General features: G+C 40.3%; 1 protein-coding gene across 2 annotated transcripts in view; it reads right to left on the reverse strand.

Annotated features, from left to right (window-relative positions):
- The window catches only part of ZNF608 (zinc finger protein 608), a 157,926-nt gene that overhangs the window by 65,382 nt on the left and 67,228 nt on the right, over window positions 1–25,316 (reverse strand). For both annotated transcript variants that reach the window (XM_015415241.1, XM_015415246.1), the window contains exon 2: window positions 12,745–13,000. In XM_015415241.1, the coding sequence (XP_015270727.1) occupies window positions 12,745–13,000 (256 nt within the window). The remainder of the gene's footprint in view (window positions 1–12,744; window positions 13,001–25,316) is intronic.

Genomic DNA, 25,316 nt, shown 5'->3' on the forward strand with positions numbered 1-25,316 from the left:
CAAAATCTGTTGGGCTTAAAGCAACCTTATGAAGAACCTATAAAGAAAGCACAGTCCTACTATACAGTATTTGTTTTGGTCATCCAGCTTTATTTTTCAAAGCAACCTTCAACAATTACATAATATACAGAGAATATTTTAGCTCGAGTTGTTTCAGTCTACTGCTCTTATGTTTGTTTTTAAGTGCTTGACACCTGAGTCTTCTAAATAATCCTTTTCACATTTATTAAATAAATACTGATTTCCTGCTCCATTTTTACTATACATCTGTGGACTTTCCAATTCACATCATTTTCTCAGTCACTGCCTTAGGTTATAAAAAGATAGCTTCAGTAATCTATGAAAAGTGACATTTGTTGATTGCCTTAAAATAAGTTGATCTTTGCTGCTCTAGTAAAATAAGACACCAGCAGTCAGGTCCTATGCATGTTTACTTGAGGTAAATCTCCCCGAGTTTAATGGGACTTCAATCATATAAATATCTGCTGCCCTAAGCATACTCAATCAGCTATTAAAATTGTAGTCAAAATAAAATGAATATGACCTGTTGTTATTACATCTGTACCTTTCAATATGTATTAACAAGACAGATAATTGATAAGAAACTTATGAATGTACAGAAGCAGTACAGATGGAAGCCATAAGACGCTTCTGGTATAGACACATTTTAAAAGAATGTTTTGCATTTGTGGACTCCAAAGAAGAAAGGGGATTCAATAGTTTGAAATCAACAATTTACCCATAGGTTTTAATAAATATTTCCATAAATGTAATATTTTATTAACACTGACTTACAACCACACCCTGCAATAGGCTTGACAAGTCCCCCTGGGGGGCAGGGAACCCCCCCGCCCAAGAGGGCCATTACCTGCCGCCAGTGGATCGGGCCCCGGGGGGAACCCCCAAAAAAACATGTGACATGCCCGGCGTCAGCACGTCACCCGGAGGTGATGTAATCGCGTCGAGCATGTTGGGGGCAGGGTCACAATAATCCGAGGGAAAACTCTATGGTTTTCCCTCTGATGATTGTGGCCCCGCCCCCAACGTGCCCGATGTGACTGCCTCACTTCCGGGTGATGTAATTGCGACACACATGGACTCCCGGAACAGCGCTGAACTCCCCCGCTCTTCATAAGGTAAGGACTTGGCAACCCTACCCTGCAACTTTTGCACATTAAGATGGCTGCATTTCATTTCTTGATCTTTTTTATTTTATTTTTTTACTAATAGCAACTTGTTAAACTGCAGGTCTAGTTTATTACAAATGCCCAGAAAATGAACAATCACCATTAAGATGCTAGTCTTATGACTCTGTATCGTGAAAGGCATGGTGGGGCTACAATTCTGCTTTATCCCTGCTTTTTCATTTCAGGCAGAACTTCCAACCTCAGAATGGTTACCAATGAAGAGGAAGAATTGGTTTTATACCCCACTCTTCACTACCTGAAAGAGTCTTGGAGCGGCTTATAATCACCTTCCCTTCCTCTCCCCACAACAGACACCCTGTGAGGTAGGTGGGGCTAAGAAAGTTCTGAGAGAATTACGGCTGGCCCAAGGTCACCCAGCAGGCTTCATGTGGAGCAGTGGGGAATTAAACCTGGTTCTCCAGATTAGAGTTTGCTGCTCTTAACCATTACACCACACTGGAAAACTGGATAATTCATAAAACATGCAAAAGAACAAAAAGGATCTACAATAAAATACAGAGAAGCCAATCATTATGACATTGGGAATATGAGCAGACGGTAGTTGGCAATAGAATCAAGCATTACACCAAACTGAGTTGTAGAAGATTGCATATATTAGAAACCACTCTCTTGACCTAAACTACCAAGTTACAAAGAACATAATGGGGCAGGAGAGTATAATAACTTAGCTGCAAGGTTATGTACCATGAAGACATAGATCCAGCCAGCTTTTTCTCCTTCCTGTCAGTACCCCAACAGAAATAAGTAGCCCAATAGAAGCATATGGACAGAAGAACACAAGTTACACCAGTGGTCCACTTAGTCCAGCATTCTGTATGATATAGTGGCCATTCACTAGCTCTCAGGGCACAGAGGCCAAGGGCTTCTCCTGATGCCTTCTAGCACGGGTGTTCAGAGATTTACTGTCTGTTGTAGGAATGGGCACAAACCTCATAATGAACCTAATTTTGTGACGAAAATCACTTGGGTTATGATTCACAAACTGAGGTTCGTGCCGTCTCACCTCCCATGACTCTCCATGTGGTTATCAGGAGGTTTGTGTGGCTTGTGGTGGGAAGCGAAATGGAAGGGTTAAATAGCTCACAACCATTTAACCCTTCCCGGGTGACCCTCCCCCCTTTCTCATGGCTGCAGCTTGCCGTGGCCAGGAAAAAGGTGGCCCAAACCAGCCTGAATCAGCCAGTTCAGTTTGGGCATTTTTTGCTCAGTTCAGGTACACCCCGAACTCCAAACCGGAATGTTCTGGTTTGTGTCCATCCCTAGACTCTGGATATGGAGCATCCTTTTAGTCATCATGAATAGTAGCACCTATCCTCCATCAATCTGTCTAATCTTCTTTTAAACCCATCCATGATAGTAGCCATCACTATGTCGACTGGCGATGAGTTCCACAATTTAATTATTGGTGTTTCTTTTTTTAAAACGTTTCTAAGCAATTGTCAAGATTTTTTCACTTTCTCGCTGATCGTACACTGAAGTACACATACAGTCATCTAATTAATGTATCTTGGTAACCACTCAACCACAATTAAACACTTATTTGCTTTAATTATCTCTGGTTACAGAGATCATATGTGATACTAAATTGTAAGAATCCCCCCCCCCCTTTTCACAAACTGACTAGAGAAACAGAGTTTCTGGAGATCTTCAACCCACTAACACATTTTCAGTTGCTATAGAGAAAATTCCTCAGCTTTGAACTAACACAGCTTGTAGTAGGAAATGACTATCCACGGGGAGAGTTGTTCTGCCTTCTCACCACTTTCTTTTTCCCCTCTCAACAGGGAAATGTCATTAATGGTGACATTAATGACAATCTGTCATATTGCATACCTTCAGTCCTCACCTGAATCACCCCTCCTACCAAAAAATTACGGCATTTCCTGGTCAAGACCGCAGATGCCTTCCAGGACACTAAATTAAGCAAATAATCCACTACTTACTAATTAATTTGTAAGCCGCCTACTGTCTGAATAATGTTTATATGTCTACTATTATATTTTTATTCTCATTCTCAGAAAACAATGGTCTCCTAAGACAGGCCACAGTAACAGAAATTCAATATAAATATAAAAATAAAATAAGCAGTGCTCTCAGGAGAAAGTGGGAGTGATACAGGTAAATAATATTTTTTTAAAAGCACACCCCTGACCTAAAGCTTAGTCTAAAAGATGACAAAAAAGGGTGGGGGAGGAAAGACAACGAAGGGAGAACACTCTGACAATGCAGAATGAAAGGATTTTAAAAAGGGGGTTATATCTAATTAATCCCAGGTTGCTCTTGCCTTTAAGGGTTCTGATATAGAGATGGTGCCAGCGGTTGTTTCAGAGGCTTTTAACCATGTTGAACCTGTGGCCTTCTGGAATTTTGAGAAAGGGTAGGGGGCACTGTCACAAAATAGCTGACATAGAGGTCAGAACCAATCACAAAATGGGGGAGGGGAACTGTGCTTCAGGGAAAAGATGCCATCTAGTTTCAGTTTCCAGAAAAAAAAGATGACTTCATGGAATAGTTTCCAAGCCCAGAAACATAAGAACTGTGTCTGTGTGTATGACCATGCTGAGGGTGCATTTTTTTCCTTTCTGGAATTCAGTACGGACACAGAGTACATTAGTCTTTTAAAACTGCACTATACAGCCAGAAACACTTTTTGTGACCCAGCATGTGCTAAAACTGACCTGTAAATACACAAAGGCCATCAGAAGCTTCTTAAACTATCTGAATAAATAGCATGGATAATATGCAAATACTTATATTGTAATACTTTTCAGCTACTTTCATCACTAGAGTTTAGGTACAACAATCTGGGAGTTCTGACAACATATGCAATCAATTCATGTAAGTGTTCAATTCTCATATCTCAAGCTTAACCATGTCTACTTGGGCAATAATTCTCAAATAAGTATGCTTAGGACTGCAGCCTTACACACACTGTACACTATGCTATGGACTGATTTTATCTTAAAGCCATTGTTAGAACACTGAGCATAATCATTCTTGTCACCTTCAAGAAAAGAACACATGCAGTGGAGTATGACAGGAAGTTACAGTCTTAAAAGAGAATATTAGTGACCTTCACAAAAATAGTCTCAAAGCACACTTCTCCACAATGCTAGATCAGCATATATTACTTTTTAAAAGTCATGTAAAAATAATCACTGCACACAATACTATTCTTATTGTTATTTTTAACAAGGGTTTTTTCCTGCTTCTTGTATGGCTTGTGGGCCATAATAAAGACTGTCTGGCTGTTATCATTATAATCCTTTCTGTCTTTTCCCTTTTCCTTGAGGAATTAATGTAGCCCCTCAAAATGCATTCTGAACGTTGCTCCCATATGTAGCCTACAAACCTCCTATACCCCTACTGTGACACTGCACAATTCATCCTTAGAAATTATGTGGTAAGTTAAACACAACTTATGTCTCATAAGCTTTGCACAAAGAAAGGAACACTGGCACTTACCATGAGAGTTCCTTATGCTCTGAGGAAGGGTGGTTCCCATCCCATCTTCACATGGGTGGTTCCCATCCATCCATCCATCCATCCATCCATCCATCCATCCATCCATCCATCCAGGAAGCAGGACTAAAATTCTTCCAGACTTTCTGCCTCCTGGGTGGAGTCACCCACTTTACTCAGTTTGGTAATTCTGAAACACTATCTATACTAAGCCACTAAGCAAAATATACACCATTTTAGGAAACAGAAAATATTTTAAGACAGGAAGTAAGAAAGCACTACAAATGGAGTGAGCTGTAATGGGTACATGTATGAAATGCACTGCCTCAAAGTCATTTTCTTTTCCTTTTTGGGCAGGTTCACTGAGATGGAGAGAGAGCAGAAGGTTTATGAACTGATGCTGTGTGCTTGATGTGGGATTGGGATGGGATTGTTTTGTGCAGAACGAAGGCAATGATATTTCCTGGGAGTGGTGGAATGAAGTATTGACCTTGGATTGAATGTGGATCTCTCCTTAGGATCACTTGTCCTTGTGAAAAACACTCAAACCTTTCCTGGTAGATAGAGGTCCTGATTCCAAGACCCATTTGACCAAGATCACAGCTGTCAGAAATAGGGCCTTCATTTTCAACCAATTTAGTGAAACTTCTCTCAGTGGTTCAAATAGAGATTGAGTGAACACCGACAGGAATATGTGTAGTTGCCAAGAAGGAAATCTATGGACAATTGGAGGGCTGACATTGAAAAACCTGACTATGGCTGTGTTCACATGAGCAGTTTGCCATGGCAGTATATCAGCTCTAAATAAGCCATTTGCGTTTGGGACACTTTGTGTTGATTGCACAGCGGCTGCTAAGCCTGCATCATAGTGCCCGTGGTTGGTCATTCACATCAGCAACGCGCCACAACCACAGACCCACGACTGAATGGATTTTTTCACTAGTCTCAAGTCTCAAGTTTAGTTTATTGTCTTAGCACAGAATCGGACAAACAAAGATGCACTCCTGTCAGGAAGTTCAGTCAGCCCCCGTATAGCTCTGAGAACTCCTTCATCCTGACACATCTGCATGCCCCCCTAGATATTGACCCACTGTCCAGGGTGACCAACTGCAGTCCACTCCACATTTAGCAGAGCAGTTCCTGACCAGGGAATCGGATGAAGAGTGCTCTGTGGCTCTCACACTTGGCATTAGAGTTTGTCTGAAGCATCTCTAGGTTCTCCCATTTCTGCTTTCTCACCCAAACACCAGGTTTTGCATGTACACATGCACTTCCATGCCGGAGCACTACAGGCAGCCAACAGAGGCACTGGAGCACACCTCAGAGTGAGGCTGGAGAAAAAAACACAAAGGGACAAGCCAGAAATGGAGAGGAACGATCACACTGCTCATCACTGCAGAAGAGGGGAGTGAAACCTCACACATGGAATCCAGTCCACCCAAGCAATCATTAGACCCTGCAGTCTTGCCATTCTCATTAGTTATGACGACCAGGAATTTACCAGTTGTCTTGCCATGCCTGAGATTTTCTGGATCTTTTCCTCTGGCAGGTACAGCTGGTTAATGGGGAATCTATAATGACCTTCCAGTGTTTTATCCATTGTGATGAAATAATGAGCTAGGCATCCAACGGTGGACAGAATGCCAGTATGCAATTCTATTAGGCTCAGAGATCTGATCAACAGAGATTTGCAAGAAATATGTGAGGGGGAATCCTCCCACAAGCCTCTCTCTCTCCAAAGGAAAAGGCTGGTAGGCACACCGCACAACACGCTCTTTCAGCTCTGCCTGGGGTCGTCATTTTTTAAATTCTGCTGCCCTGTGCTCAGCCAAAAAGCTGTGTGCTGAGGGCTAAAAATTTGTGTGCCAGTTCAAGCAAGCGCAGCTTAGCGGGAATGTGTGAGGTGTCAAACTCATTTGTTACGAGGGCTGGATCTGACATAAATGTCACTTTGTTGGGCTGGGCTATCTGTGCCATAAAATCTCATGGTGCAAAACACAAGAGACCGCTGGCTGAAATCACTTAAAGTGAATGAATATTTAATGCCAAGTTCACTATCAGTATAACTGGATGAAACTTAGGTATTCTTACAAGGAACAACATTAATACAGAAAAATAAAATCACAATAGTACAGAGAAGTAAAGTCCCAAAAACTTCAATGTGTCTCACTCCTGTTGTATTATAATTTCATAGTTCAACTTGACATGCATTCATCATGGAGTGGACTCATATAGTTCCAGGAGGATCCAAATAATCTTGAAGTTCGTAAGCCATAAACGACGCATAGTCCGGATGCAAGCTGCTGCGTTTCAAATAGTTCTTTTTCAAAGCTGAAAGTCTATAGTGGGATCCAATCTCAGTAGAAACACATGCAGACACCAGTTTAATCAATCACAAAGGATCATGGGTCCTACATTGTTCACTTTAAGTGATTTCAGCCAGCGGTCTTTTGTGTTTTGCACCATTTCTTGTATGCTGGTTCCCCTCCTTTTTTTTGATTTCCATAAAATGTAATGCCAGGTACCAGAGATATAAACTTTATAAAGGATACAGGTAAACCAAATTAACAATATTATTTTTACTCAAAATATAAACATGCTTAACACTCTTAAATTATTTGCCTTATTTAACAGTCTTTGATAATGGACACCTCGTTCTCTGAATTACTGTATCAAAATTTGGAATCAACGTCTGCGCTGTAGCAATCTTGAGTATGCTGCTTAGGTGTGTCTCTGTAAACTGAGGATGTACTTTTGAATTTATTGACATTTATTACATAAAAGAGCTGTTCACAGATGGATGTTGTCCCAAACACAGACAGAATGTTAGAAGCAAAGGCTTTAAACTAGGAGTAATTTGGAGTCCCAAACTTTTTTAAAAACTGAGGTGTGGTCCGTGTTGGTTAGAAAGCTGAGGAGGGAAGCATGGGGAGGCCGGGAAGAAAAGCATTCTGATTCTGGAACTTTTTCTGATCCAGCAGGGGCACTAACATCAAGACTAGACTACTGTAATGCACTGTACAGTGGTCTCCCCTCAAAATCAACTAGGGAATCACTAATCCAATCTACTATTCATAATAAATACAATACAATAAAAAGGATATATGGCCCTTTGTGGTGAAAGTATAGATGTAAGGACTGAATGAGATTAGCATATGTAGTGAGATAAGAAACCCTTTGCTTACAAAGCAGATGCTCTGCCCCTGCTAGGCTTGTCAGCCTCCAGGTGAGGCCTGGAGATCTCCCAGTATTACAATCGCTTGGCAACAGCAGGTCACTGAAAAAAGCATTGCTTAAATTGGAATCTCAGGTCAGTACTGTCTCTTGTCAGGGGGCCTCATAAGGCTGTATTGCTTTGCTTTTGGCAGATGTACTTCTAGAGAGGGAGAAGAACAGGCATAATCACATGTAACAGAATAAGGGCAGTCGAAGTGCTGAAGAACTCCTCAGCTGAATGTTTACTGGTCTCTCCTTTTAGGGCCTCTACCAGAAACATTTTCTGTAATGAAATCTGACTTGATTCTGTTTTCACCTATAATGTTTAAATCATTCTTAAAGTATAGTTTAAAAGATTTCATTCTGAGATTTTTTTACAGGGTTATGGTAATAATCTAATATAAAACTAATTTACATGATAGTCAAATGTAGGCTCGCTCACACAGTCCCTGGTAGTCCTCTTGGTTAAAAGGATGTTTGTGTGGCTACAGGACTATTATATTATCCTTAGACATTTCCGTTCCTTACTAGAAGAACTGACTCCCCTGAGTCCCCATAGAAGGGGACTGGATCTCTGTTTGGTGTAGCAGTTAAGAGCCAGTTTGGCGATTAAGAGCGCAGACTCTAATGTGGAAGAACCGGGTTTGATTTCCCACTCCTCCACATGCAGCTGCTGGTGTGACCTTGGGTCAGTTACAAGTTATTTCACGGCTATTCTCTCACAAGCAGTTGTTGAAAGAGCTCTCTCAGCCCCATCTACCTTACAGGGTGTCTGTTTTGGGGAGGGGAAAGGAAAGGGGATTGTAAATCACTCTGAGACTCCTTCAGGTAGTGAAGAGTGGGGTAAAATTCCAATCTCTTCTTCTGCTTCTCCTTCTTCTCTGAGAGAAGGGTGGGGTCTGTGCACCACCATTGTTTGTGCTGCTTTAGTCAGCCAAGGCTAGTGCCCTGCAACCTTCCCCCTACATGAAGAATCCTTCCTGCTTCCCCACCTAAACAATCCACAGAAAGGGGGGCAGAATGTGATCTGGAGGAGGACCTTGAACAATATGTTTCCTGGCTCCCTCATGGAGAAGGTGGGGTGGCTCGTGTGGGGACTGAACTTCCTTCAACATTGCATGGTGAAGCCAGCTTGCTATCTCCATGAGCATCCTCTGAGGCACAGTCTAATTGTACAGCATGCTCCTCTCACTGCCTCTGCCTGTCTGCCATTGGCTACTCTTCCACAGGTCTGTGCCTGCTCGACCACACCAGGGACTAGTCCCTTCCTCTCATCCTCCTTGGAAATGAATCTGTCAGAGACTTTGTCGAAGTTCTCAATGTCCTCCATTGCCTCAGCCACGCCATCCTCAGAAGAAAGGGTCAGAAGTACGCCAAAAGGAGGAATAAAGAAATGTAAGAAGTACATACAGAAGTGTAAAAACAAAAGCATTAGGGTCCTTCTGCTGAGTTGTAGGGGCCTTGCTGAGCAACTCCTACAAAAGCTTGCCTTCTTTAATGAGGCAGGGAAGGAACTGATAAAAGTGGGTGACTCCGACTAGGAGGTAGAAAGTCTGGAAGAACTTTCGTTCTGCCTCCTTGATGGACAGATGGGAACCATCCATTTCAAGCTGCCTTCTCTCTCAAAGAAAGATCTAGTGTTTGTGTATAAATCCTGCTGGATGGTACTTTGAACTCTGAAGTAAACTTTCCGTGTATCTAGTGACAACTCTGGGGAACCAGAAGCAAAGCTTTTACCACAATATCTATGAGGTTCTGCAAGCCTCTTGGATGATGCCTGAAACAACACTTTTCTTAAGGCCTTTGGAAGACAACCCACCTCTTCAGAAAGGCCTATAACTTTTCAGTGGACAATCAATGAAAATTTCTCATCTTGTGGTACTACTGTCATAAAGGTAAAGGTTCCCTTGCTCGAAAGCCAGTCGAGTCCGACTCTAGGGTTGCGGTGCTCATCTCCGTTTTGAAGCCGAAGAGCCAGTGCTGTCTGAAGACGTTTCCGTGGTCATGTGGCCAGCATGACTAGACGCCGAGGCGCACGGAACGCTGGCCAACAAGCAGCCCTGAGGAAAACGACGGAGCCAAGCCAGAAAGATGTCTATACCGGGCAGTGACGGCGCATGCAATTAAAAAATGAATATATGTTGTCTTCCCTATCCCCTACAAACATTGTTAGTCCCCTGTCTATACTGTGTAACTGTACATCGCTTTAAGCCCACTGGGGAAAGCGATTAATAAATGGAAAGTATTATTATTATTATTATTACCTTCCCACCGAAGTGGTACCTATTTATCTACTTGCAATTTCTTGCTTTCGAACTGCTAGGTTGGCATACGACTGTCATAGTGCAAGGCTTTTACTGATTTTTGGCTATGAGACTGTTATTTTAAGATGTTTTATCTTCATTTTTATTGTATATTTTGTTGGAAACCTCAATGCTTGGAAATATCATTACCAGTTATATATACTATATACTAGAATACAACCTATTATTTAATGTTAACTTGTCATTTGAGAATTAATATTTGTTGGGTAAAGGTAGGAAAATTTGAGAACTCTTTACATATGTCAGCCTGGTGCAGATATATCATCTGTTCCATGAAAATCATGCTTTGCAAGTAGACTGTCAGCCACAAATACATACCAAATGTTAACATATACACCACAATCTTACAACCCAATTCCACAAACACAACAGTGGAAGAAAGTTCCCATGAAAACAGAATTTACTTCTAAATAATAACTTTTGGATAGAGGCAGTTTTCCATATAAAGGGGTAAACAGTTACATCTGGTAAATTTCCTCTATTAAACAGGAACTAAATCATACATCTTTCATTTCTTTCTTTGGTGCCAATAATTCCTATTCAATGGTTTATCAGTATTAGGCCACGTTATCAATATTATTCAACAAGCTTTATGACATGGCAGACATAAATAACTAGAAAACTTTACTATTCCTGTTCTCGATGGCTATGAAGACTGAGTATTAAACCTTGCCTGTGCCATACAAGTGCTCCAGATTGGCACGTGCACTAACTGAACAAGTGATGAGCAGTGTATGTGAGCAAGTGCGTGTCTGTTCTCACACTTAGAATGTGCTTTTTCCCAACAGAGGAAACAGGGAGTACAGGGAGTAAATAAAAATCCTCTGAACTGGACATGGAAGAAGACAGATGGAATGACATGCTTTCCAGTGCAGACGCACATTATAAAATACCACACCGGTGCCCTCCAGACCTTTAACAAGGAACACTTCTTAATTCTGTGGGGGGTCAGAAGTTTAGTTTACTCAGGAAGAATAATACTATTAAAAGCTACTGCTTTTTCATGTCACTACAATCCACACTCGCACATTCCAGCTCTAGTTAATGCAAGTCAGTGAAACAAACATTAACGCTAAATAGGTAGTCAGTCCTATTAGGCAGGATATTTTTAAACAGAAATCATATATGCTTTAAAAACAATCTAAAAGGATCAATCCATCTTATGAATCTGATGAAGGCACATATGGAAGGAAAAACAAAGAGCATATAAGGGAGGAAGCAGCAGTGGTGGGAGGGCGGGGAAGGAAAGAGGTGGCAAGAGGATTGGGGGAGAAATCGGAGGAGGCTTGTAGAAGGATTCCCCCTCATACATTTCTTGCAGATCTCTCCTTATGAACTGCTACTGCGCAAATGGATGAAATACAGTAGAATGCCCATCAGCTACTGTATTTTGGTATCCTTTTGAAATGAACTTTCTTGATACAGAAGTAATCAAATCACCACTGTTTCCTTTAAAGTTAACAGGAGAAAGTATCTATAATGTTCCGACAGTTCTTATTTGAATTCAGATCCTTCATCACAAGCAGCAGTGAAGCTGACACATACTACAATTATGTCTTTTATATCAGGCAGTCCAGACATAAAATCTCTCTTTACTTTAACAACAGCCAGTATCCTTCAAACTCCTTTCCTTTCCTAAATTTATTCTTTAAAGTTTTTCAGGAAATTATCAATGTTCTGCCAGTTGCTCCTTATTTTAATGGAATGTGTCACATACAGAACATCTCCATATCACACAATTCTCAGGACAATTAGAACAAAATGTTTAGCCTTGAAATCACCTGAAAACTTACTTATATAAGAAATTTTATCTTTATAACAAGAAGATAAACCAAAGGTCACAGCATTCACACCACAAAACAGGTGTTGCCCATGTATATCCCTGGAATAAAACACACAAAAACCCAACAGTGTAAGATTTGAATACAGTGCTAGAATTCCCTCAGTTTAAAACCTCTTCATGGGTCATATGAGCACAAACAAAATAGCCTTATAAGAAGTCAGAGTTACTAGTCCATCTAGCTCAGTATTGTACACCTATCAGGCAGTGGCTTTCCAGGGTCTCAAGCAAGGAAAGCTGTCCCCCTCCCCAGGCACATGCTACCTGAGCTCCTGTTCTGGTGATGCCAGGGATCAATTTTGGGACTTCCTGCATGCAAACCACATGCTCTACCACTGAGCCAAAGTGCATCCTAAAGGGCAGCTTCCTTCTCCTCCCAGGAAAAGACTGGCCAATAATTCAAACCAGCGAAGTTCCCAAGCACCATTACAACCATTCTTTCTCTAATTCTGCTACTCTATGAACAATTTTATTTTTAAACACAGATGTTAAATATCTGGACACAATTCATCCTTATAGAAATACATAATTAAGTCCATATTTGTAATCTGAAACATATAAACTGATGTATTGCCAGAAGACGCCTGACTTCAACAGCGTCCAAGATCCGGTTATAACACCAAGTGTGTGTCCCTTAATGTGGAAGACAAGCAAAAGGAAACTTTCAAACAAAATGGAAATGAAACCAACTTACCTTCTTCAGTTTCATGCCATACAATCCCTTCCAAATTCACACTGGTCCCAGGTTCACAAGGTCCAAGGCATTCAGGTTCTGTTACTATTCCAACATCACAAGTATTTACACCTACTGAACGAGTCCGTACCAAAAGTTGTTCAACTGGGGCTGCAATGTTGGATGAAGATGGGGAAAAGTAGGAGGGCAGAATCTGAGGTGTGAGACTACTGGAAATAGGAGGTGGTGGTGCAGGCACTGTAAAGAGGGGGTCGACCTAAAAGTAAAAACAAAGAAATTGCATTAAATGTAAGAGGGAGATAGGTTGCTTTTATACATGTATCGCTCTGTATCAGTCTATATTATTTCATTCTGAAAATGACCCACACATAAAAACAAGTTTGTCGAGATCCACAAATGATAATGAAATTCACTTGTCAGACTACTAATCTTTTTTGTTACCCTCCTCAAACATATGTGGTTGGTTGTAATTCTTAGCCTACATTTCATTCTCTGTAAACAAAACCACCTCGCTTCTATACCATTGGTTTAATTTAATTAGAACAAAGGATCTTTCGTTTTAAGGCCAACAGTAGAAACATTTTAGTAACTTGTTTCAAAGGATCTTTACTTTCAAGGCCAACAACAGTAGAAACATTTTAGTAACTTGTTTTTAGTTTTACATTCTCTTTGCTCATTTTCATATCTACTCCTACTCTCTCAAAAGTTCAGAATAAAAATAAATAAATAAAAAGAATGCCAATGACCCAGTCCAAGCATTGAACCAATAGTCTGCATTAACTTATTTGTATCAATCAAAGAGACATGCTATGCTTTACTCCCTCCATGTCTAAAGTGCATTCAAGTCTGGATGCCAAAAAAAATTATGTCAGAACCATAATAAATGTTAATGGCTATACCGTCTGCCACTATATGTTCCTATTAATGCTCAGCTAAAAACAGTAAGGCTCCATGATGTAAGAAAGCTGCCATTTATGAAACAGCACCCAAGATTATATTGATTAAATTAGTTTCATAAAAGACTTTTCACACAAAAAACATGAAAGAAATCTTGCTTTCCTCTCCATTATTGAAACATCCTGCTGACTTCTATGTTGCGGATTTTGGAAAACTGTACATTCTATGACTGTGAAAAATGAGTTGAGATCTTGAAATTACATTGTAGCAGGAAACTTTGTGCCTGAAGTGGGATGAAAAGATGGTGAGTAAAGGGTCATTTGGTCCTATGAAGAATCTGATCTCATGAGTGACTCTGCCTGGGCTATAGTAGCCGAAGCTCTCTTCTTCCCTTCCTTCTGAGCTTCATGAAACTCTTTGGCAGGAAAGGTGAACAAACAAATGGGGAGAGAGTGCTGTTCCTTGCGTATCCCAGTTTATCTCCCTCTCCCCCATACCTTTTGTCACCAGGAAGGATTTTGGAAAAATAAGAAAGGGCCCAGCCATGCAAGAAAGAGGATGCTTTACCTGGATACCTCTTTTTCTCAGTCAAAAACCAGCTTGCAAAAGAAGCCAGAGCATACTAACATATTCAGAGCTTTTCTCCTCTTGTTTACTCACACATGCTCTATCCAAAGTACCATGGTGGAAAGAAGCATGAAAAGGTGAGGAATGGAAATAAGGAGTTGTGGCTAGACTCTGGATGAATTGAGGAACCTCCCCTCCCCCCTTTATTCTAAACCAGTCACTGAACAGAGATAGAAGTATGCATGTTGAAATAAAATCTAAAGACGATGGTACAAAACAGCCTTATGTAAATAAATGCAGTATAGAGACACATGCAGTGAGAGTCCCACCTGCAATCCTTATTTAAATATAGAATGACATACATATCCTAAACAACAGACTTAATCTGGTGGGGGCAAGTGAAAATGGCATTTTTGAGCTTCCAGGCTCGGCACTACTGAACTCTTCTGATTTCAGTGGTGACTACCTGATAAAAACTTGAAAAAGCATGTCTGAGTATAGAAGCTCTGTACTTCTGTTCTGTGTTTATCCTCCTGCCATCAAGCTATAAAATACTGGCAGCATTAAAAGAAAGAAGGTTTTTTAACAAGAAGCCAAGCACACAAGCCAATGAAAAACCAACGGTCCTCAAAAACAGATGTTCCTTGCAAACTAGTTGTCAGCTAAGCAAGGTTGAAATAAAACAATATTTATCTTTGTACTACATTCAAGACACCAGGCCAGAGTTTAGATTGCACAAGTTTTAGCCATTGCAGAGATTTCTTATAACAGAGGCCCTTAAGCTTGTTTAAAAAAAAAAAAAAAAACCTTCCAGATTAATGACAACAAAGTTTTTCCTGTTCTTTCCCTCAACATTTTACCCAATGTGGACTACAACAACACAGCCCGAATCTACTGCCTTTTGTGCAATGCCATAAAATCATCTGAAATGTTCTTATAATGCTCTAATCATCTGAAATGTTCTTATAATGCTCTAAGTGAGATTAAAACTGACTAAAATCCAAACAGGGATGTTGTGAGGATAAAATGGGAGAGGGAGGAACCATATACCCCATTACAAGCCTTTCGGCAGAAGAGCAAGATAAAAGTGTGATAATATTTTGAGTTGACAAAGCTCTGCCCTGTTCCAAAAAAGAAAAGGTAATGGATGTAATTGCTGGAACTGAAAAATCACTCCAGCAAGATGGTTTCCTAAGTACAATACATTTTGTTCTTCAAAATTGAAACAATACTTGTTCTATGTGAAAGTTCTGTGTTGCTGCAGTGCTTGAATACCAAAGACATTGACATGACTTAAGAACACTGAGAATTCTAATGTAACTTATCTCACTCATTGGAATGGCAAAAATAAAAAGAGCATAACAGATCAGTTGATTGCTGCCCTTGCACTAGGGAAAAAAATAATGTTTTCCAGAACAATAACATGAGTAGAAATGTGCCCAATGTTGAGCTTCTGTAAGTTTCGAATGAGAATGGAACCAGCCACATCAGAAGGCTGTATGTGGGAGAGGAGAATCTGCATTCAGCACCTTGAAGTTATGCACTCAAAGGATCCCTCATCTCAGTTGTGATCATCTCTGTCAATAATGGCTGCATCAAACAAGAATCAGAGAAGGAATGGAGGGGGGAGATGAATCACTTCGTTTTGCTGATTTTGATAGAACTCCTCACACACACACACAAATACATCACATCTTAGGGTATGCATATGTGCTCCAGGACTGCAGCCTTTTGATCACCTTTTAGTCAGGGTCAAAGGAATGTGTGATATATTTAGTTACTTAGTACACAAATGTATGGTCTCATTCTTTTACACTTTGTTCTATTGCGCCACAAAACTGAAGGAATTTTTGATCTGGGTCCAATGGGTCGCTGACTACTATGGGTATCACTGGCACAGTGCCCTTTGTACTTCCTCTGTTTAGGATATCCTGCGTACAAACTGAGATAACATGGGCTAACATGCTGTATGTATGTATGCAGGTGCCTTTCATTAGTGCAAAAGGTTGGATTGAACCATAGGATACCTTTTAGTTCTGAAAAATTATTAATCCAAGGAAAAGAAGAAAGACTCACTGCAAAGGAGGAAATGCATCTCAGTAGGTTCTTAATATATCAAGTTGATTCAAATATTCAGCTGCAGCACATAGTAGTGGTATGATTAATGTTTGAGTGCTTTCTGGTGTTAAAAAAAGCTGAAACATCTTCTTGACCATAAAAAGCTACCATGTCAAGGATTATTTATTTATTTAAATACCAAGGGGGGGGGGAGCATTTGAACATGTCAGCTTGTACTTACAGTCCTGAAGGAACAGAATTCCCAAAGGGACTGGTTACTCTGGTATGTCTGAGTATCTGAATTTATTATTAATTAATTGATTATTCAATTTATACCTCACCCTCCCCACTGAGGCAGGCTCAGGGCAGCTCACATAAAATTCCAAATACAATTATAAATACAATAAAACCAATCATAAAACCAATCAATTGGCTTCCAAATCCTGCACCATGGTTCAGAATAGGTTGCCAACAAGTGACTAATTCTTTTCAATTACTATAAAAGTGTAGCCAGCTTAAAATTGCATCCCAGTTTCAAACAACACCATATTAGCAGAATTAGGCTGCTGCTCTCAGATAGATTTGCAGGGAAAGCCCTCAAAAGGACAAAGAGGCAACCTATTATAAGCAAAAAAGGAAGAAGCAGGAAGACAGTCATCTCCAGTGGGGGATGGTGGAGGGAGGAGGAAGGCATACAAGTCTAACATCTGTTGATGGCAGTTTGTCAAGCTGAGGAAAGTTAATGTCAAGAACAGACGCTCTGCAGTTCCTCACTGTTATTTTTGCATGATTATTCCCAGGTGTTAGGGCACGCTGAGCAGTAGCCTCGCTATTTATCACAGAAGAGGTTCCAAGGAGGAAAAAATAAGCAACGCTAAAGGCAGCCCAGTTATACAGACTGCAGCATTTGTGTACAGAGTCAGGCAGCTTAGAAAAGCTGCGGAAATATTTTCTTCCCTCACCTTATTTCATGGGCTTTCGGGGACCTGATTAGCAATGAAAGCTACGAAGTTTTAGAGTGTTGTGCTTGGCAGTTTTCCATTGCCCAAGTGTATGATTGCATCAGGCCGTGATGGCTCTTTGTACTAGAAAGCTGACAGTAAGTATCTGCCAATAAATAAACTAAGCACCCTAGTGAGCCTTTTTCATTCAGAACATGATGCACACAATAAAAAAAGAGAGGGAAAGAACAGGTCGGAGAAGGAATGTCACCATTATGAAAACATTCCACTGATCTTCCCTTTATGTCCTCAGATACTTCTCAGTTCTTTCTCCGACTTTGTTCTGAACACTAAGACTAAGCGGTGCATATGAAAGCCAGTCTCTCTGATGTACTCACAAATCTCCAGAATTACAGTCCTAGAGCCATAAAATTCCACCTCTCCTATAGGGGCTTTCCTGCACTGCAGGGTGGAATCCACTGAATAACACCAGAGTTCCTGTGTGTGTGTGTGGGGGGGAAACCCTGGTTTCCTGCTAGATAGGAGGAAGCAGAGATCCAAGTGCTGGTTTATTTCACATTATGGGCGTGGGAAAGCTACATAAAGAAAATATCATCAACCCTAGGACTTAAAAAAGACATCTATGTTACACACCAAGCAAAAATCCAACTCAGAATTTTGTTCTAATTAAAACATTATCATAGTTACAAATGCTTCTGCTTTCAACATTAGATATTCCTCTAATTATTTATTTCACCTTTAGTCCTTTAGAAAATTTCTGATTTTAATAGGCTTTGATGAATGGGCCCTTGCCATGATACAATATTATACAAATGAGCAATCCTATTGAAACACAGGATGTACTAACAAGGAACCAAACATTTAAACTCCATCAAAACAGTAAATACATTTCTTTTTAAAAAGAAAGTGGAAATGCCTGATGTGACCAGGAGAACCTTGGGCTGATGATGAAAAGAACATGGATAGATTAGTTTTTTACTTGTGCTCCTGGAAAACAGGAGAGGCAAAACTGAGACTGATCTTTTGGCTGTCTGGATCAGGTCCAGAATTTTCTGTTCAACCTGTGAACCCAGTCTGGATGTCAGAGGCTTTTTTCCATTTAAAAGAGTTTTTCACCAGATGTGGGGCACATGCGTGTGTGAAGGGAAGGATACCCATACACAAAGAAACCAGGGTCCAGACACTATGGGCGTGAAAGTGCACTGTTCCAAACTGAAGGATCACAGCCCTAAAAGAATCTTCCATCTAGCACAGAGGGAGAAAGATTTGCTTATATGACGCTCACTCTTGCACCATTTTTTATCTACAGAAAGGTATCATTAAGTAGATCACAGTAATTGAGAACGTTCTTTGATTGTTCATTATGTAATAAATGAAAATGTGTTTCTACTTGTTTTATTGGTTATATCACTTTTATCATTTTATGAATCTTGTGTTGTAAGTCACCCTGAACCCACTTGTGGAATAGGGCGGGGTATAAAGTAATTAAATAACAACAACAACAGCCTAAAAAAAACTTTGAACTGCTTTTGTAGAGGATGCCAGTGCAACAGAAAGATCAATTTAGAGCTAATATTATAGCGTATAATTTTAGTTTATTTATAGACTGCCTTTCCGTTTAAAAAATCCACAAGGGCACTGGAAAAATGAAATACAATAAAAAGTCAAGACGACACAATAACAAAATACTAAAAGAATAACAAAATGAAATAAAGAAATTGTTTCTCAATAGAATCACTTCCTTTGTCACACCATTCTTATCTTCTAGAAAAGGCAGGTCTTCAAACTGTCAACTACTGCACACTTTTCTGATTAAACATTGGTAAATCATAGAATCACACAGTTCGAAGAGGCCATATAGGTCATCCAGTCCAACCCCCTGCTCAATGCAGGATCAGTCTACAACATTCCTGTTTGTCCAGCCTCTGGTTAGAGGCTGCCAGTGAGGGGGGAGCTCACCACCTCCCTAGGTAGCTGATTCTACTATTGAACAACTCTTACTGTAAAAAAATAAATAAATCCTAATATCCAGTCAGTACATTCCCATCCTTAATTTAAACCCATTATTGTGAGTCCTATCATCTGCTGCCAACAGGAACAGCCCGCCAAATTCTTAAAGAGAGCAATCATGCCCCCCCCCTTCAATCTCTTTTTCTCCAGACTGAATATTCCCAAGTCCCTCACCCTTTCCTCATAGGGCTTGGTCTCCAGGCCCCTGATCATCCTCGTCACTCTCCTCTGCACCCACTCCATTCTGTCCACATCCTTTTTGAAGCAGTAACACCTTAGTGATCCTGCCTGCCCTGGCTCCACAGTGGCTTCTAATATTCCTCCCCCTCCTACTGGACAGGCAGCTGCCAGGAGGAGGCAAAGACATTTGCACATAGTACTCCTGTGGGACACTGAGCTGCATAGGACAAGTACCAGCAAGATCACCCTGAGGCGCTCAGAACAACACAGTTTTCATATGAACAAAACAATCCAGGAACATAAGTAGAGAGGCCATCACTTTCGTGGAAGGTGGCAGGAATTGACTTAACAGACGACTGCTTCTTAAAGGTGGAAGAAACGGGGGGGGGAGACAGAGAATAGGACTGCAATTAGCAGGACAGGGAGAATAACTATTGGTAAAGAAAAAAGGAATTATAGTTGAAAGTAGGATCAAGAAGAATTGGAAAGTAAAGAAGAATAAGAGGAAGAATAGCTATAATTAGTAAAAACAAGTAGGAGGCTAAGCCTACAACTATGTTCTCCCTATTGAGGTGGGAAAGGGACCGAGGTTTGGGTGTTCCCACTCCACAGGAAGAAACACCCAAGATGTCCTCCACCTCAGAGGGAGAAGGATATCCTCCTAAGGATTCACTGGCAAATGCCAGTGGAAAAAGCTAACCAGTTGGCAAAATATGTAAAAGCAAACAAACAAAAAAAAGGAAAACTTTTGTTCAGCACTGTAGACAAGGCCTATTCTATTGGACCTATGTCTCATTAAGGTGGTAAGCATGTATGTGGGCTGCAGACCACAGTTTGCCAGCTTATATGAATTAATGCTTCTCTATACCCCTCCACAACAATTGTCAGCAAGAAGGGTTCAAGGTCAGCATCCAATATTTTAAGCCTTCTCCACAGTGAGATCAAAGGGGACTCTGTTCTTCTGAGGTGGTGTGACCTGTCTCACAGCAGACCCATGTGCTCTGAAAGCACAGACTAAAATGGAATTTCTTTGCATTTGAATATCACGGAACAAAATAAAATCATAATCATGAGTAAGCTCTGATTCACCAAAGTATATTACACTCAATTTACAGAACAGCCTTGACAGCATTATGCTGAATGTTAGTATTAAAAAATGGAAAGAGAGAAAGATTGTAAATTAAAAGAAAAATAATGTTCTTAGCAAGCAACACAATAGTTCAATGCTAAGATGCTTAGTACTAGAAAAAAATTAGGGTCTCCAGAGATAGTTCCATAAGCCATTCACAAATGTTTTAAAATGGAATAGTTTAACTATCATACCACACAAAATATCAACTGCATGCACTTTTAGGTCAATTAAGGTAAGCTTAGATACTCATTTTTAAAGTGCAGTCTCACTACCACTTAATCCAGTTGGGGGATTTTTGAAGCATTTTGAAATATCACGTATGGATGGCATAAGGGCACATCTAATTCAAGTATTTCTAGCTGATGCATACTGTTAAATGAGATGCATTATTGTGCAGTGGAACATGCTGTCAGCTGACAAAAGTCTTTTCTTCTCTTTACATATTCTACAATGGCAGGAAATACAGAAGTACACTGCAGTGTCATTAATATTCCCACTTTAACAGGTAGAATGGGGAAAAAGCAGAAAGACTTAATGTGCTGTAATACCTCAAGGGAGTCCTATGATCTAAGTGGAGTCTTAGTCCAGTTATGTACCTAACTACAAATTAATTCCTGCTTTCCTTTTGATTTTTTTCAGAGATCAGAAAAGTAGAGAAAATACTACTTGCAAAAAAAAGTTCAAGAATCCCTAAATCTCATCTGCAACACCATGTTATATATTTCTATTATCCACTGTTGTTGCAAGCATTAATTTTGTTCTTATCATTCAAAATGATGTCTCAACAGAAATTCAAATGTTTTTGCACATGCAAAATGTAAATAAACCCAGCCTAAATACTTGTAAAATCATGAAATGCCTCTGGCAATTCTATCAAAGCGTGTAGATGTATACAGAGCCTTTGAAGAAATGAAACCACCGTTTATCAAGTGTGATTTATAAGCAACACTGATTTAGCTGGGAGATAACATGGAGGTCTAATCATTAGTAGTCAGACAACAGCCATGTGAACACATCAATTATGGGCCAATGCCAAAAGCCCTTGAGATCCTGGAGATTAACAGCCAATCCTCTGTTTTACAAGTTCACATCAAAAAGAATATTAATAAGAGGAGGGGCAATGTGAAAGCCTGTCAGACTGATTCAGCCACTAAAACAAGGCATTCTTCAGCTCTTGCTGAGTTTCGAATTGGCCCATGAAAATAGTTGGCATCAGCTACTGTGTGTGGATCTGCCAATTTTCAGAAAATGTTTTCATTAGCATATGGGAAGTTGTAAAAGGCTGCAGAAGCTCTATTTTGTGTATTACAAAAGCAAAACCTTTTGGGCGTCTCTTTTTAAAGACAATAATTACACAAAAGCAATAATATTTAAATATTTGGGAAATAAAATCCCAGCATAGATATCTTCACTATTCTTTTCAGAAAGATAATACATTAGGTAGCCTCCTAAACATATATTTCAAAAAGCTAACATGAATACAACTAAGAACTAGCAACAGATGGAAATATTTAAATTCTTTGGAGTCTGCCTCAATTTTTTGAAGACAATCTCAAATTATTCAATGCAATCCTAAATTGAGTTATTCCCTTCTAAGGACAGATGCAGGACTGTAAGTGCTAGTCCTGGACAAGGCTGTATAAATATTTCAAATTTTCAGCTGCAGCTTTACATTTAAAGGGACCTGGGCAACCACACACCAGGAATTTTCTCAACTCTTTGTAGTTCCTTATCTATTTTATATTACAGACAAAATTAGAAGTTTTGCTGACAACAGTCATATGATTATTCTTATGTCCTGGATTTAATTACTTTTATAGTGGATAAGAAATACAGACAACAACCCTGAACGTTATCATATTGTTTAAGCAAGTAATGATGATAATGTTAAATCTACAGAGAAAAGAAACCTGCACAATTCCTTCCTCCCAAGTAAACAAAGCCCTCCACTAATATATGGAGAAGATTCACATTGATTCCTTCAAAGTTTCCCTTCTTCTATTGGACCACAGAAATGGACCTGAAAGCTCCAGCATGCTGCCTACACTCTTCTTTCAAATGGTTCCTCTCCAGGTTTCCCTGCGATGTTAGTAAGAATAACCTAAGAACAGAAGGCTGCAGAGAAATGGGCCATTTGATATTTGCTGGGTTGGGAAGAGCAAGTGGCTGCTTATTCAGCACAGTGGGAGAAAGCTCAGCTGGGAACCATTTTCAGTAGAAGTCTATGGAGCTTAGGGTTGCCAGGTCCTTCCTCGTATCCAGCAAGGGACTTTGGGAGGTGTTTCTGGAGAGAGAAGGATGTCCCCAATGTGATGATGTCACACAGAAGTGATGTCATCACACTGGGGACTGGCGCCCCGTGCGCCTGCACTCCATGCGGTGAATTCGCCACTTGGATTTCAGGGGCCTCTCCCCACTACTTGCAAAAAGCATTTAAAGGGAACCTTTAAATTCTTTTGGTAAGAAGCAGGGGGACGCACCTGATTTTAAGTGTGCGGCCAACAGCCTCCCCTCTCCCTCCCTTCCTTGAAGATTTAAAGGGGCTTCCACCTGAACAGCAGGCCATGCGCTCCCGCTGATCAGCTGGAGGACCCTTTAAAACTTGCAAGAAGGGAGGAAGAGGGGTGGCCACTGGTGGTTGCTATTGGGGGCAGGGCTTCCCCTGCCAGCAAGCTGGCCACTGGCAGGCTTCTGCCCATGAAATCTGGGGAACCCCCACACCCACCTGGGGACTGGCATCCCTAATGGAGCTCATTCCATGCTTGCAGGCTTGTATACAGGAAAGGGAATGTGCCTAAATTATTCAACCAGTAGTGAAAACTATGTTTTTTCTTCAGGATCAGGTGGTTCTGAATACTTATTTTGCACTTAGCCTAATTTTATAAATCTTGTATGTCTCAGATGAAATAAAAGCCATGACAGAAATTGTGAGGGGGGCGACCATGATGGGGGGAAAAGTTAAATCAATATTTTCTATGTATTTGGTGTACTTATGCAACTTTCATCACATTAAAATCCATGACAGTTCAGCAGTTAAATGACATTAACTAAATTAAGCCGAGAATTCAGTCATCTCAATTATAAAGCAGCTATTAGGCCCTTGTTGCCACTTGCTTGGTGTTCTGTGCTGTAATAAAAACTATTTGAAGAGGAAGAAGACGGTCACCTTGAATTTCTTTTGTGCAGAACCATGACACAAACTTAATGCTGGGGACAGTTTATTGCATTTGCCCTTTGAAAAGCACAATGCAGTGTTTCTTATGAAGTGACAAGAAGAAAATTACACTATAAAATCAATCAAAAGGGTTTTGAAGTTAATGTTAATTTAGGAGTCTGTATTTGTTAATTTAAGGTTGTAATCATGGAGCAGCAACTTCACTTTGGGAGGCACAAGATCCCAGTGGTTTTTTCTTTTAAATCATACTCCATCAGTCATTATCCGGGTTACTCACAGGTCACTGAATTCTGACTAGGTTGAACATTAACCTATCTAAGGTATTAAGTAGTAATTATATAAGCAAATCCTGAGATTTTCTCTAGGGCATTTGCAGGAGCTACAGAAATTAAACAAACTAATCAATGGATTACAACAACTCTGTAATACTCCCTAATAATTTCTAACATTTTAATGTAATATTTTGTTCAAATTACCATATAAAATCATAGAATTTCATTTCAGATATTATCAATGTTGCTTTATTTCAGGATTAAGAAGATTTTGAGCACTGAGTGATGAACACCAGATACTAATAAAAGTGAACATATAGTGATAAAATCCTTTGTATACATGAATGAAACAGTCCAAAATAGTCCAAAATAAATTCTTTTGAGAGGTGTAAGGATGTACATAGTGTACTATAAATGCTAAAGCTATATTCAGTAGGGATGGGCATGAACTGGTTCACAAGCCAAAATTTGGCAAGAACTTGGCCCAGTTCAGAGCCCCCGAACATTTACCAGACTTTTGTCCAGTTTGGCTGTTCGGACCATTTAAACCTCACGGCTGAGCAGGTCTGCAGCTGACCTGTTAGGTTTAAGTGGCTGCCAGCCATTTCACCTAGTATGATGTCAGTGGAAGGGCCAGACTCAAACCCTTCTTGCTGACAATTAATTTTCTTTGTGGAGGGGTATAGAAAAGCATTCATTCAAATAGCTGGCAAACAGTGGTGTGCAGCCTACACACGGGCATACCACTTCAGTGAGAAGTGAGTCCAAATGTATATCCAGAATGTACATACATTGCAGGCAGAAGTTCCATTTAATGGAAGGTAAGGAAATCATACACACTCTCACTTATTCACACACTCTCTCTCTCACACACACACACACACAGAGGAAGCCCAAGTGCAGGGCGGAAAGGTAATTATAAAAAATACACTGGGTAATGGGAGTGAGAGAGAACAAAACCAACAGTGTGGTGGCAGCTATTGCTGAAACAATATTATTTTTAATCTCCACAGCCAATCAGATCTTCAGTGGCCAGTCAGAAGCCCTGCTGGGCAAGAGCCTCACCTGGCTCTGTCCACTTTATAAAAATACTTGGTGGGGGCCAAGAAAAGCCATCCTTCTCCTGCCCCTGCAATGAGCCTGATGCGACACAACAATTTTGTGCCGCAGCTGTCAGTCATATACATTTGAAGGCACATTTGCCAATGACAACACATCTCGTCAATCTGCGTTGTTGCCCCAAGACATCAGACTTTTCCATCTAATTATCCTGAGACGTACTGGGCTACAGTGTGGAATTACTGAGTGCCAGAACTCAG

Source organism: Gekko japonicus, unplaced genomic scaffold (genome assembly GCF_001447785.1).
Source record: "Gekko japonicus isolate JY-2015 unplaced genomic scaffold, Gekko_japonicus_V1.1 scaffold1932, whole genome shotgun sequence".
Classification (NCBI taxonomy): domain Eukaryota; kingdom Metazoa; phylum Chordata; class Lepidosauria; order Squamata; family Gekkonidae; genus Gekko; species Gekko japonicus.